This window comes from Sitodiplosis mosellana, unplaced genomic scaffold (assembly GCF_009176505.1).
Source record: "Sitodiplosis mosellana isolate CC-2019 unplaced genomic scaffold, AAFC_SMos_1.0 Smas_scaffold_6197, whole genome shotgun sequence".
NCBI lineage: Eukaryota > Metazoa > Arthropoda > Insecta > Diptera > Cecidomyiidae > Sitodiplosis > Sitodiplosis mosellana.
In genome coordinates, this window is record NW_022601438.1 from 4,585,094 (window position 1) to 4,600,521 (window position 15,428).

General features: G+C 36.6%; 1 protein-coding gene across 2 annotated transcripts; it reads left to right on the top strand.

Moving 5' to 3' along the window:
* Positions 1-12,953: 12,953 nt before the first annotated feature.
* LOC129577184 (signal peptidase complex subunit 3) lies at positions 12,954-14,977 on the top strand. 2 transcript variants are annotated; one of them, XM_055463792.1, is made up of 4 exons: positions 12,954-13,305; positions 13,515-13,728; positions 13,804-14,070; positions 14,178-14,977. In XM_055463792.1, the coding sequence occupies exons 2-4, from the start codon at positions 13,586-13,588 to the stop codon at positions 14,305-14,307; spliced, it is 540 nt and encodes a 179-aa protein (XP_055319767.1). In that variant the 5' UTR covers positions 12,954-13,305; positions 13,515-13,585; the 3' UTR covers positions 14,308-14,977. The 2 variants fall into 2 exon arrangements, with proteins under 2 accessions (XP_055319767.1, XP_055319768.1); XM_055463793.1 differs by having other exon boundaries at positions 12,954-13,147.
* Positions 14,978-15,428: the final 451 nt, after the last annotated feature.

Below are 15,428 nucleotides of genomic sequence, written 5' to 3' on the forward strand. Positions count from 1 at the left end.
TTTGCCCCTCGACAATTACACTCCGGACCTTTTCTCCCAAATAAGTGAAAATCTCGTTTTCACAACGACTTTTTTCGTAATATTCACCGCAATTGTATCGGTCCATATGTGAACGATGCTTGTGATGGTTTAGGTAGAAACGATCATAAAAGCAAAGTGGAAGAGAAATAATCACGCTTTTAAATCAATTTAAAAATGTATAGTTTTTGTGTGTCAGTGTTTTTGCTTATGTGTGGACACAACGATCTCCTGTTTTTATTTTGCCCTTAACTTTTTTTTCCACCCAACTTGTTTCTATTCATTTGCAACTGTCGAGTGGTTTTTGTCAGCACAGTACACACTGACTTGTTATTTTTTCGACCGTGTCAATTACCATTCTATTGGATTTTTTCTGCGTTAAATATATGTATTCTTTAAATATGCGCATTTCATCTATTTCAAAATTAAAATCGAAATGTATTCGTGAAAAGGCGGGTGTTCGAATTGTTTTAATTTCAACACCTTTCGATTTTTATTTTTTAGTGATATCATATGAATCAAAAAATGCTAAATTTCACCGGGGCATTGAATGAACGGCACGCATATTCTCTGTGGAAATTTAATGAACATAAAAGTTTATGTTTGGCGATGAGGCGAATGTCACATTAGTGATCAGTAGCGGTTCGATAGAAATTTGAACAAAAACACATTCACATAATAACTCGATGGCGATAGACGATGCTAGCAGGCGTGTACAAGATTGAATGCGCTTAACTGAATATTTTGCAGCTGAAAAAGATTCCGGCTCTGGAACATTCACTGTGGACAATATTGGTCGATGTAGATAATGTTAGCAAACAGCTCGTGATTTGATGCACACTTGCTTGAACTTGGTAGAACACGATGCAAACCGTTTTGCGATGTGAGTGAGTGTGTGTGTGTGTGTGTGTGTGTGTGTGTGTTTGTGTATCTTTGCCGTTTAGTACCCGTTTGGCCATCGTTGCATTTGCTGAATCTCTTTTTCTCTCTTGCAAAGTTTCAGCATTAACGAAACGTGAAAGCTTGCCAAATGTTCGATATACTACTATCAGGAATTTAATTATCTCAAGGCAAAAATGTTCGGCGTCCGCCTGTGTCGGTATTTACTGAAAGTGACGTTGGCCACATTGCAATGCACGTTGCAGTACACGTTGTGCAAAACCGTTAGATCCGATCGTCAACACATGCATACATGGTTTGCTATGAATAATGGCATTATCGAAACGGATGACAACGCTATTGAGTCTCTCTCTCTACCCCTTCCAATTGAATGGTGGTCGAATTGGCTGTTCCACTTGATAGTTTATGTTTACTTACTACTTGCATAGCGTTTCTGAATGTACAATGTACATCAACCGATGCTTCTTCAGTCCATCGTTACTTGCCTGCCAATGGTAAAATACAACAAAACTAGTCACTTCATCCAAAAGATTCGTCTCATTTCTTCGGCATACACACACTTTGAGAGCATCTTCAGACATCACTTCTTATCATCCCACTTGTTTTCTCTCTCTCTCTCTCTCTCCATACATGCCAGCACTCGCACTGTGCGATAGGTGAGTGAAATCGTAAATCATGGGAAAACAAAAAACAAAAACTGAAACGAAAACATGGAAGCCAATGCAAAGAAATTTTGCTATAATCGAATCACATCAAGTGCCACCGACACAGAAGAATACACATTTCGAAGATCCGGAAATGAGCATTAAATGTGTACTTTTGCAACTGAAAAGGCAAATAGAAATCGTGTTGCAAACCGCTTGACACATTTATGTGCGTTCGTTCGTTCTTCAGTTGAGAATTCATAGCCAACAACCAATTCACTCAACCGTTCTTGTGGCTGTATTTCACTTCTCTGTGCAAATCTTCCACTAGTTTGATTTAGTAGATTGCTTTGGTGCTATTCGCTATGGCGAAAACGTTTTTCTAATACGATATAACTTAATTTTCCGTAAATGTAATGCAAATAGAATTTCGCACGATGAGATAGAGCATAATTGAGAGCCAGTCACTCGTTGTCGCCGCCGACGACGATGACGACGACAGAAAATGTGAATACGGAACATAAACTTCACTTAAGAAAGTGAAAGAGATTGTACACAAAAAATGGAATGCTTTCAAATTGGCAGTCGCAATGCAAGTGATTTTCAAGTTGTTTTTCATACGAAAGCATTTAGTCAGTAGGAAAGTCGAAACATTTGAGCTTTTTCCCTGTGCCGAAGCAGACAGTCAGCGATGGTCTTCAATTCCGACTTAAACTATCCCAATAGAGTATTTACAAGTATTGGCATGTTGTGTACAGGTTATTATGGATAGCTAAACAAAAGAAAAAACGCATTTTCATGCAACTTCATCTACGAACGAATACCTCAACATCAACACAACGACGCATATCATCATATAATCACATCAGACAAAATTGTGCACAAAACTTTCTCAACATTCGATGAACAATGTTTACAGTTTGAAGCAGATGATTAATATTTGACGCCGTCCAATCGCAAAAATAATGAATTTATAGCACCGCAAATGTTCGGCAACTGAATTATTATTCCATTTTATGATGCGAAAAAAAAGATTATGTCCATCTTTCTTCTTCTTTTTCTTTTTTCTATCGAAAACTCATCACGCGAATGGATTCGGTTTTTATGGCGTATTTTATGGTTGCTAATGATTTTATAATCGGAAAATTTCCGGTGATGCTATATGCCGCATCAATCGTGCAGGTTTTCCTTTTTTTATGCCGCAACTTTTCTTTCCACCTCAGTCAACTCGAAAGCAATTTCAGCACTCTCGTCTTACTTATTGCCAAATACGTTTTTCCATCGATACCATGCGAGGGAAAAAAGCAGCGAAAGCAAACGAAAAATGACTGAACAAATGGAAAATGAAATTGATAGACGAACGTGTCACAAAATCATTGAAGGCGTCAATCTTCAAGCGTTGAAAATTTCTATCGTCACGAAAATGAAATGACACATTTGAAACGATGGATGCGCGCACCATAACATTTTTGATTTGTCTCTCGTTCATCGATCTTGTAAGTGCAATAAAAGCATCAAGCATATTTCTGCGAATTCATTTTCACACCGATACAAATCGGGTTTTTTTTCTCGCAATGATTCAGAAAATGATGGATACGATATGCGGTAAGAATTTCAAATGATTTAACGACGATTACGAAATTTGTGCAAAAGAGGAAAATCTAAAGACTAGATGAAAAGATGATGAAAATGAAAGTAATACTTTTCTGATAGCGGTGAATTTATCTTGATATACAGTGCTCTCTCAGAAATCTCAAGTAGTTTGTTCTTGCAGAAAAACTTACGTTTTCTGGACAATTAAGATTTCAGAGAGCGAGCACTGTTTTGTTTAAAGAAAAATTCAAAATCGGTTTACATATCAATGTAAATCAGAACAGTCAACTACCTTTTTTTTATATAATCGTTTTCAACGAAAAATATTTCTCGTCAAATAATTTTGGTGTAATTTCGCAGAGTCATATAAAAACTCCTTCACATGGGAATTATTCACCAAAAATTAGGGGACATCGTTCAAAGAAAAGCTGCAGTTGAACTGCTCAAAATAAGCTAAAAATTCATTGCATTTTCAGGAGGAATTCCATTGGGACTTGAAAATAAGCAAGTTTTTTTTTTCATCGTTGTTTTTTGTAATGATCTCAAATCATAATATTATTACAACAGTACAATCGTGTATCCAGCCGAAATATGCTCATGCCACCATTTTAATGGGCCAATATCGTTTCATGTGGTGGTTGCAAGTGGTCAGTGATTGTTATCATTTGTTTTTGCATGTGTATGTGTGCCTTGAAGTGACAGTGAACTTAATCGAAAATCATAATTTACATTAGAAGATGTTCTCTCCGTATTGGTTGCGTCTCTCACGGTCAGACTATATTTATATGCTGCAACCGACCAAACAGAATAGAATAGAAATGTTACATGACCAAACATACATTGGGCTGACAAATAAAGCGATGTTGATGCGAAAGGGACAGAGAAATCGATACTGAATGCTGTAAAAGCAGCAGCAGCAGAGAGAGAGAGAGAGATATTAAATTCAATTCGAAACAGTTTGCTTATTCGTCAAATATAATGCATTAATCACTAACAAACTTACGCAAATGTGACAACGTTACAATGCAAATGAAATGCATTAGATGCATGTAGCGCGTTGTGCGTTGCCATCATTGTCATTGTCTTTCATTCACATTGACGCAAAAAGCTCCAAATAGACAAACACAAACATACGATGGGGCTCAAGAAAGTGAACAAGTGTGTGTGTGTGTGTGTGTGTCTGTTTTTTCTCTGGAGAGCTCATCTCTGGATCGTGGAGACAAACACATAAATTGAGTATTCCATTCGGTATGTGTATGTGTGCGTGTGCGTTTATGTACAGATTGGCCTGACTATGACAAGTCCATTAATATTCATTGTTTTTCTGTATCGCATTTGCATTGACAACATCACAAATGAATTGAATGTACTCAATAGTGCTGCTTCAACTTGAATTGGTGTTATACTTTCAGTTTCTCTTTACAGCCCGTGTTATGATCACTTTTGACAGAAATGTGTACCCAACGTTAGCATCCGGATGATGATGAAGACGACGATGTTGATATTGTTGTCGGTTTTTGGCAACTGGGAGAATAACCGTCGACTTACGTTGAAGATGCTAATCTTCGTTTTGTTTGGCATGATCTTCAGACAAGAAAATAAAATAACATCCATTATCATCGAAACTAGTACAGCCACTCGAAATGTGTATGCGAACACAGTCTCCCTTTGTCAGATAAAACAAGTTTAATACCATCCGTGCTTCCCTTCACCATCTTACAATTTTGAGAGTTCGAGAGACAATCCCACTTATCCCGTGCACATTTCCTGAGCGGTGGATAAACGAACATTTGTGGAATTAAATTAAGGAGTTTGCAACAAAATTTCGGTTCGACAACAATGTGCTCACTTTTAATTTCAGCCTCATTGACAAATTGATAGTTCTCGTGTGCTGTTGAAGTGGCATCAAAGTGTGAAAAGGAATGCGCTTTGAATAAATAGTTTAATATGTTAATCGCTGTTGCCACTTCAAGAACTCGCTTCCTCCCATGTGCTCCATCAAGAGCATTTGAAAATTGAAGATGAACTGCGCAAAATTGTTTTCTTTTTCTTTTTGATACTTGTTGTTGTCGATGTTGCCATTCCCCCATTTGATTCGCATCGCTAGCATTTCACTGTCATCTGTTTCGCTTGACAAACTTTCCGAATGCTTTCAAAAGCACATGGCCGAAATTCGACAGCCGGCTGCATTCCTTTATCTCATCATCAAACATTCATGAAATACAATTCAATATATCGTCGTCGTCATCGCGCTGATTTCGCTCTGACACACAGACACATACAACGTTGATGATTATAAACGTTTCGATGCACAAATACAATTTTATATTCATATCGAAGATAATATTGATGTTGGGCTCAACAGCTTTTCTTGACACATTTCCATTGTGCTGACGCCTCGTATTCTTTGCACATTACGGCTACCGAATAAATCCATTTCGTGACATTCGAATTCACAGCAAGGCTCTAAAACAATGTCATGCCATTTCACGAGATAAAAAGCAAAAGCGAAAAAATAATAATAAACACAAACACCATTTAAATGAACCAAAGATATAGTAAATGGGAACATATATATATATATAGACGATGGTATCAACAAAAATGTATATCCAGCATTCAAATGTTTGCTCTCCACAACTGATTCATGAATATGTTTAAATGGGTATAAAGTATCGAAATGTTGTAGCTCGAAGCGAATATTGTTTGATTCATCTCATGCAGATTTAAGTGAGGAGATTGAATTGACACTCGTTTATATTTTTGTATACATTTTTTTCTGCTCGAAGATTATAATGAGAGAAAATTCAACGAAAAAAAATAAATATGGTTTCAACATTTTCCAACAAAAACTCCGTGTAACATTCCGTTACAAAGTGGATTTTAAGTCAATTTTGTCACTTGCATTTTGCTGCTTTTTATTCCTTTTAATTCCATGTGGTTGCGACTTTTAATGTTATTTTACGACGGTCGTGATTCATGTTTTAGCGATGTGATGGATGAATCATTTGCCTCTGATTGCTGTATGCATCAGCAGCAGCAGCACAACAACAACATAAAACGAGATATGACAGAGATAAAGTAGATATTTCCTCAATCAAAATATTATAATAATATCAATGTCACTCTCTCTCCTCGCTCGCTGTGAATCGCTTTGTTCAACGCATCCATCCCATCGAATCAGAGATTCGCTTCATCTTTTCAACTCAAAAATGAGAACCGGAACGGATTATACGGTATTTTGCGTAATTTTTTCTCTTCATTTTGAGCGCGTAGACAGGGCGCTCCGCTTTTCTTTCTTTTCCTTCAAAACATTTCATTTTGATGTTGCAGTAACAATTCATTCGATGGGCAAATGCGCAAAATAAGTCGAAAATTGATTATTTCATTGTATATTATAGATATACGTGTGCTCTATGCTCCTGAAATTTCGACAATTGTAAATGTTTTGGATAAGTCTAGTCACTTTATAAATGCTGGCTGGATCTGGATAATGGCATACGATTTCAATTCATCTATCAACTTAATTCAGCATGTTTTTTGCAACATAAGCCAACCAACCCACCCCAGGCACATTAATTCGGCTATACACAATTGTGACTTTATGAATTGGGAAAGATGCTTTTCTCTATCTATCCATCTCTCTTCTTTTCTCTCGCTCACTCTCACTCTGAACACCATGTCATATTTCAATCAGTTTTATTAATGTGCTCAAGTTGGTGGTTGCAGAAAAGCGATTGTGAATCACTTCACGTTTTTTCTGCCTTTTCAGAAGACTTATGCTTGTTATTCGTGTATTCTAAATAAATGGAGAAGGAAATTTTCGGAATTGGATCGAATTTTTTTTTTGCTCAACATTTACAAGGAAAACCAAATTTCATGTGTGAGACGTTTCCTCCGGATTCGCATAAAATTAAAGCTAAAACTGTTCACATAAAGCTCGTCGTAAGAAATGAAAGTCAATCGTATGTTACGGCTTCGTTTTTAATACTTTTTCTGTGATGATTTTTCGTCATCTATGTCGATATCGAAAACAACACAAATCCACTGAAAAGCATTGAATCCGAGAGCGCGACCATTTCGTCGAAATCTGAGTGGTTTTGACCTGGTCTCTTCACGTTGCAACAACCGTATTGAAGCGATGAATTCTGGCCGCTTTCTTCGCCTTTGAGCAATGAAATCGCAAACATTTTGCGTTGATGATGGCTTGAAAATCTTCTTAATCGCGCTGTTGCACTGACTGACTGTGAATCGTTTGGCGTTAATATGTAAAATGGCACATTCATCTCGTGCCATATTCCATGGCATTTTTTGAATTGAAATGTATTCTCGCACCACATTTGTTTCGATATGGGTTTTGGATTTAGCCCAATAGTGTATGTGAAAGAGAAAGAGAGGGAGAGAGAACGTTGCGAGATCATTTTTATGATATGCAATTTCATAGAAATGTTTCCATGTGAAATTTCCCATATGGAGTATATCCCACGTGATGCAGAGGATAAATGAGTTTTTGAGCGATGACGACGACGATGTCGGCAATGGCAACGGCCACTGGCGTGTGCAGTGTGCGGAACTGTATCTATTTGCATGGTTGTGCCAAAGCAGTTGCTACTTCATTTGGGTGATTGGGAATACAATTTGAGTAGACATCTTCCGTTCTCGCATCTCATTCTCTCTCTCTCTCTTTAGTCCTCTTTCTCTCGGCTGAATATCATGTTTATTTGATATTTGCATGCGTCTACCGAACCAACGACCATCATATCGAGACATGAATGTGTGTGTTGTGAATGCGCTGAAAATCTATCAAGTAAATGAACGTTACAAATATTATTACTTGAGAAAAGTGTCTAGAACTTTCCATGTGCACGTACAATATTTATTGTATATGTCCGCCTGCGGTGAGACAGAGACAGGAAAAATAGAAGAAGAAGAAGAAACTTGTTTATTTGTGAGTGAAATTCAATTGTAAATATTGCGTTGTGCCGAAATCATTTAAATAAATGGTAGCATTTCCCGTCGAGAATATTTCATTTCGAGACAATGAACGCGCCATTCTGAGAGAGAGAGAGAGAGAGAGAGAGCAAGAGCAATGGCAAGAGAAAGAGATCCAGTCGGAGGAAGAGGCACACAGTGAGAACGAGAGAGAGTTAAATGGGAATGTGTATGTGCTATGCAAAAGAGTGGAAATGCATTAGAGCTTTTTAAGGATGCATAAACCAGTCATGTTTACTCTGACTGGATGCTTCAGTTTGTTACTTCGCTCAATTATTTTCAGCATTTTCATCATCAGCATCATCTTCCATTTTAATTTTATTCATAGACATCGTTTGTCTTGTCATCTTCATTCTGCAAACCAGTCGATGGCTGCATTCAGCTTACCAACACCAAAACGAGAATATTTCTGAAGCACAGAAAAAAACGTAAATTCGAAGCAGCAGCAGCAGCCTAGGCAGCAGCAACAACAACAAGTGCAGTGCAGCCGAACGGGCAACAGCAGTCAGGGAATATGGTTTTCAGTTGAGTTGATGCGTTTAGCTTTTATTACCTAACAGTGGTCGATTTATATAACAGTATGCAATGCATCGATCGCCGGATCATCACAAAATTATAATATCACACACACACACACACACACACACACACACACCACGTAAACGATAGTCGATAGACGACGCAGAGTCATCGAATGTGAGATGGGGGGATGAAAAAGAGGAAAAAAAAGCGCGGCTCCACGTTGATTGAAGACTTTGCAGTGCATGGAAATGCAGTTGGCCAATGATTCAACGGTTGCTTCGCTATCATTGATCAAAAGAATTCGATGAAAAGACTTCGCAAATCCCCTTTTAATGGAAAATTATTATTTGAATGCACCACTTTATTCGTTGGCTTTCTCCTTCTTCTTCATCATCATCATTTTTTTCGCTTCATTTTTCTTCTGCATATTCAATTCAGTTTTTTTTTGTTCGTTCGTTTGCCATTCAACGTAGAAAAAAAATAGAGAAACACTTTGCACAGAGAGAAAGGGACACACAGAGAGTGAGGAAACAGATAAAAGTAAATCGATTGATGCATTTTTCCAACATTTTCGTTTACGTTGTTAAAAAGATATTAAAAATGTAATAACGTTTCAGCAGCGCGAATCGTTAAAAGTTCCCCTTTTGAGACGGAGCGAGAAAGAGAGAGTAGAAGAAATTTTGGTGAGAAAACATCATTATTACTGGTTTTATTTATCATAGATTGTGTGGTTTTGAGCAGTACTCATTCATACGAATTGGTTTTGCAAAGAAAAATGAAATTGTACGCTGCGGAAAGGCATCTGACGTGGTATCTGACGAGGCGTGCGTATTTTTCGTATTTTCCTATGAAGAGCATATTTCTGGTTATTCTTTCTTTTTTTTTATCAAACAAAAATCCCAAGCAAAATTCTATTTGAAATATGTATATTGATGTTATTTCTTTGCATCACAATTTTTGCGTTTTGTGTAAACACACAGTGTGCTTCAAAAAAAAACAATAATGCTCTTTGAAGAAAGCAAAAAAAAAAAACGGGAACGATTTGAATTTGGATGGCACAAAATTTGAGTATTTCTTTTTGGAGGAGGGAATGGGTTACGTTTTTATTTAATTAAATTGTATTGTTGTTGATTCGGTTCCGACAGACTTGAGTGACGCTCTCATTCGAATGATGAACTGAAATTTTGAAATCCAACCAAAGTGGAAGTGAAATGTAAAATGAAATAAATGGGAATATGAGCTGCAATGACAAAACACACAAGCCATCGCCCATCCATCCCAAACAACTAATTACCATGTTGACAGGCACAATGCATTTTCCGTTGTTTTTTCTTCGGTGCAAGCCCAGAAGAATAAAAACGAGTAATAATAATACGTACATTATACCGATAAATTGTGTTGGATTGTCTTGTTGCGCGCTGCGGAGAAATGAATGAATTGTCGACGACAAAACCATTACAGTGTGTTGAATGAGAGTACTCAACAACCGCAGCAAACCGCTTCATTGCATATTTGACCATAATTTGTATGTGTATGTGTGCACATTGCGGGACTGTGTTGCCTTTGTGCAACATTTCAATTGATTCGTGTGTATTTATGTTTGTACTTGTACCGCATATGGTAATGTGTGAATAATATTTATTCGAAATTGATTTATTACTCCAAATATATAAATGTATCGATGGAAAAATCCAATCGGATCTACGGTTGAAATATGATACAAAAGAATTTCGGTTGCCAAGTTACAACTTCGTAAGCATTCCATTTAATATATTGATTCAATTCCATAATAATGGTTATGATTCGGTTACATGCTTTTTTCTCTCTGTGTATTCGTTTAGCTCCCGATTAGTGCACACAACTCCTCTGTTGTCCTCTCACCGCCGTATTAATGAAACGGTTTAACGATTGCACATATTTTGAGCGATGTAAATTAAATGGAATTTTACGTGTTCAAAAGGAGCGTACCATGATTTACTACTAATCGGATTCAAATAATTTTCTAATAATAAATTGATATTAAATGAAAATGCAATGCTTCTACCCTATATATATATATATATATATATGATTGATGCATGAACGGCTCATCATCATTTGCTTGCGCGTTCGCGTGTTCGCTCAAAAATGTGGGACGCTATGTTTAGCGCAAGTCGGCATATCGGCAAAGATTCTATTTGAAATATGCAATTAATCGAAACACGTACTCGGATAATAAATTTTCAGTTGCATCGAAAATGCTGTTTTGATGCAGTTCATTTCACTTCGGTTTATTGCGGTCGACGACTAAAACTAAAATTTCCGGAGGAGGCAAAACAAAACTACCAATAAAATTGGCTTGTCTTAAATGCATAGAGTGCGATCATGATTGAAAATGAGAGAGAGAGAGAAATTGAGTGAGAACAAACATCCGCTTCACTGTAAACACAAGCTCAAAGTAGCAGACAAAAATCATTCAATATGATCCACTTTTTGGTTGGCCTGATTGAATATATTCAATGTTGCAGCATAAATCAATCAGCTTGAATGTTAAATTCATTTGATTTCGTTTTATCGTATGATTTAGTTATGGATATCCAACGGCTTCAGAATATATGCATACATCGATGAAACCGTCACATTGAATTTTGCATCCAAAACCATCAAACCATTATTCTATAGCAAATAGAACGGCACTTATAGGATTAATGTATAGAATGATGGGGGGGGGGGGGGAAATTCCTTCCACGAAACCGATATAATGGTTACAATGCCAACAATAAGCGTTTAAATGCCATTAGTGCTTTTTGGCATCTCATTGATTTTGTAATGATGGTCTCGGTTCAACTCTCTCTCAATATTCATTCGATTCCAGTACATTTTATCGAAAGCTTCGAGTTTTCCTATTCCAATCATATCGTCTCTCATTCAAATAACATTTTTTACCGAATTGTCATCGATGACCGTCGCACGCATTCAATACCAAGAAATTCAATATGCAACACTAATTGCACTGGAGTTGTGCATCCATCTGCTTAATCCGGGATCAATTCGTTTGGCACGTTTCAATGTGGAATATTCACCATGATCCATTCCATTCAATTCAATAATTCAGGTGTGTCAATGAACATGAAACATGTAAACTTCGCGCCAATTTAATACGAAATAGTGTAATATACCACTTTGGCTGGCTCGATAGCAATCGGGATTTATGTTCAATGAAGTTTACAAATGCACTCTCATATTTTCAAGATAACATCGGTGTTAATCCCACATCCATATTACATGAAATTATTGCCCAATTAGCAATTACTCGAAAATTTAACGTAACCATCATACTATTTGTGCGCACAGAGAGAGAAAGTGAGAGACAGAATCCAGCAAACAAAAATAACATATTTAAAACCACTTTAAATGTCCAATTCCTGATAAATCGTCAGTCTCAAGCGCATTTTGCGCTTCAAGCAACAACACAGCCCAATACAATATCCAAATATTTGCATCGTCGTTGCCGTCGTCGCAATTATAAATAAAATTGCTAGCCATTCCTATCGATATACGGATATACGGATATATCGGATATAATGTGTTGCCTGGATGTGCGATTATATTCGACCAGCGATGATCATAATTGCATGTAATTACAACGTTCATGCTGAATAATTTTTGGCCCGAGAGCTGGAAAATTAATGCTCTTGTGGAAATAATTAACGGTTGCGATGACAACAAACGCGTAGTTCCTCATTTAGTTTCATCTCCTCACCCAACACCATACCACAATATAGCAACGCAAAACCAGAGAGGCTACCAATAAAATTGCTTTCATTTAGCTACTTATAGTATTGATGAATTAATAATCTCATTGCGAATTGAACGGCATCGAAAAGGTTCGATTTGACTGAAACAAAAACGCATTAAAATCGCCGTACAATGAAGTGGAGATTTATGAATTTTAACCGATCATTTATAAAGCTGATGAGACTTTTGCCGCATTCGAAATTCATTGCGAAGCTTTGAGTTTAGTGAGGGGCGTACGTTGACAGATGGCAGCAGTGATATTTGACGGAAATAGTGAAGGAACATTTTGAAATAATTGTTCGAATGGAAAATTGCACAGTTCTGAATTAGTGACGTACTTTTCGTATTAAAGTGAACATTGTGATTCAAAAATTGACAAAAAATTTAGAAAAATGGCACAAAATATCGATAATGGCACTTGCATGTGCATTAGGGCAAAATGAACTGTCAAACCAATCGAATTGAACCATGAAATGTCAACATACATACACACACTGGCATTTTGTTGGCTGCTGATTTTGTGGAGATAGTAAATGGGCAAACCATTGACGTGTCGGCAAATGCTTGAATACACGCATCGACACACAGTAGCCAATACAAAAACATTGAAAAGACCCTGCAGCAGACTTCAAAACTCCAACATACCGAACGAATTTGTGTGTTTTTTTTCCTTCGTGTGATAAAACGAGAAAAATATTGTGGTAAATAATAGAATAGACACTGAACCAACGCATTAATAGTAGTAGCATCAGTGGCAAATGTTGAGTTGACGTTGTCACCAAACGCAAAAAATTGTGATTCTGAATTGAAATCCATTTCTTTTTCGTTTTTTTTTTATTTGATTGCTGAAAGCAAAGTTGTGAGTATTCGGACGAACGCAAATGAATGGTTTTTTTTTCTTATTTTGATACAAATGTATTGGACAGTTAGAAATCCACCATTCATTTTCACTCCAACGTGTACACTGTATTTTGTGTGATCGACCGGTCTGAATTTTCTTTGATTAACATATTTTTCTGTTCATTCTTCTGCTTTTTCTCTCTGTGTGTGCTGTTGCCTTGAGTGCAGGATTCACCAACGAAACACGTCATTTGCATCGGTAGCATTTAAGGGAAACACAATATTAGCCAAATCGCATCATGCATACACTTATATCACGAGGAAATGCACTATTTGCATACTCACTGAGCGTGTTGGCCTGTTTAACATTCTGCTGCTTCTTATCCACCGTGTTCCTGGACTACCACACATCTGTAGATATCAACACAGTGAAAGTGCTGGTGTGAGTGCACTCTTTCTCTTAATATAATCCTGAATAAGTGAATAATTGATTGCGAATTTGGTTTTTTTTTTATAGGAAAAACGTACCTGATTACGGTGCATCGCGTGAGAAGAAAGACTTGGGTTTCCTAACATTTGACTTGAAAGCTGATTTAACCAGCCTATTCAATTGGAATGTTAAGGAATTATTTTTGTACCTAACCGCCGAATACAAAACAAAAGACAATGAACTGAATCAAGTGGTGCTCTGGGATAAAATTCTATTACGTGGCGAAAATGCGCAGCTCGATTATCAAAATCTCAATACGAAATACTATTTCTGGGACGATGGCAATGGCTTGAAGTAAGCAAATGAGTTTTAATATTTTTCATAATTCAATTGATGTTGGGTTGATTAAATTAATTTTTCTTTTCTAATCATGATTATTTGGTTTTCGTTCATTTTTACAGAGGTCACAAAAATGTGACGCTCACATTGTCCTGGAACATTGTACCAAATGCCGGTCTACTGCCAAGCATCGTTGGAACCGGTTCACATTCATTCAAATTCCCCGACACCTACCAATCGGCTCCGCTGTAATTTTGTTCGTCTTGTCAACCAACACTTTTTCAATACACACCAAAACAGTTCCGACTTCGTTTTTCTATTTCTTAATATAAATAGTATGTTAAATTTTTAACAGAAAAAAAAACAACAACAGCAACAACACACAAAACATATTAGGATTGTATTTTTAACGCCCATTCAGATTTGATCGAACGAGCCATTAATGGCCATTTAGTCGGCTGTCACACGATTTTTTCGTCTTTATTAATTTTTTTTTTCTTCATTGAGATGCTTAAGCCAATTGCTCCAAAACTGTAAAATATAAAGGGAAAAAAACGAAACACACGCAATGTAGAAAAATCATTTCGAGAATAAAAATATAAAGCATTTTTGTACACAACTTCAAATTACAACATCCATATTAAATCCGATAATTAAATGAAAGAAAAAAAAACAATACTTTGCACTCTCTTATGATGTCTGTGAATTGTCGTATGTTTAAAAAGAAGCAAGAAAAAAAAAGTCGCGAAGCTCAATCCTCTTTCAAATCACTGGTTCCGACAAATAGATAATGTTTTCAAATCGAAAAGAAAAAAATCAAGAAATTCTGATAGAATTAATGTATTTAATTTACATTTGTTTAGTTGTGAGAGAAAATTGAAGAAGAAATGAAGAGCGCAAATAAAAATCAATTGAAACATAAGTGTTGCTGTTTTCTCACCTATTCTTTTCCACCATGATTGGAGAAAGATTGAAAAAAGAACGAAGTTTTTATTTCGATACGATGCGAAATAAGAAAAGAGCTGTGCCGGTATTCTAAGTCATTCCACCAAAATCGTTCGGCATTATTTTTTTCGTACATAAGACCATATTGAAGTGAAAGAGAGAGATTCCACTATTTATTATTTTTCAGCTTCCCACCGGAATTATTTCTCACACAATCCACTGTTCCTTGAGTTGCAATCCACTCTTCCTTGAGTTATCGGAATAATTCCGGTGGGAAGCTGAAAAATAGTGGAATCTCTCTCTTTCACTCCAATATGGTCTTATGTACGAAAAAAATAATTCCGAACGATTTCGGTGGAATTCTTAGAATTCCAGCCCTGGTTCAATTTCATATCTAAGAAGAAACGGTATTGTTAAATTTATACGAA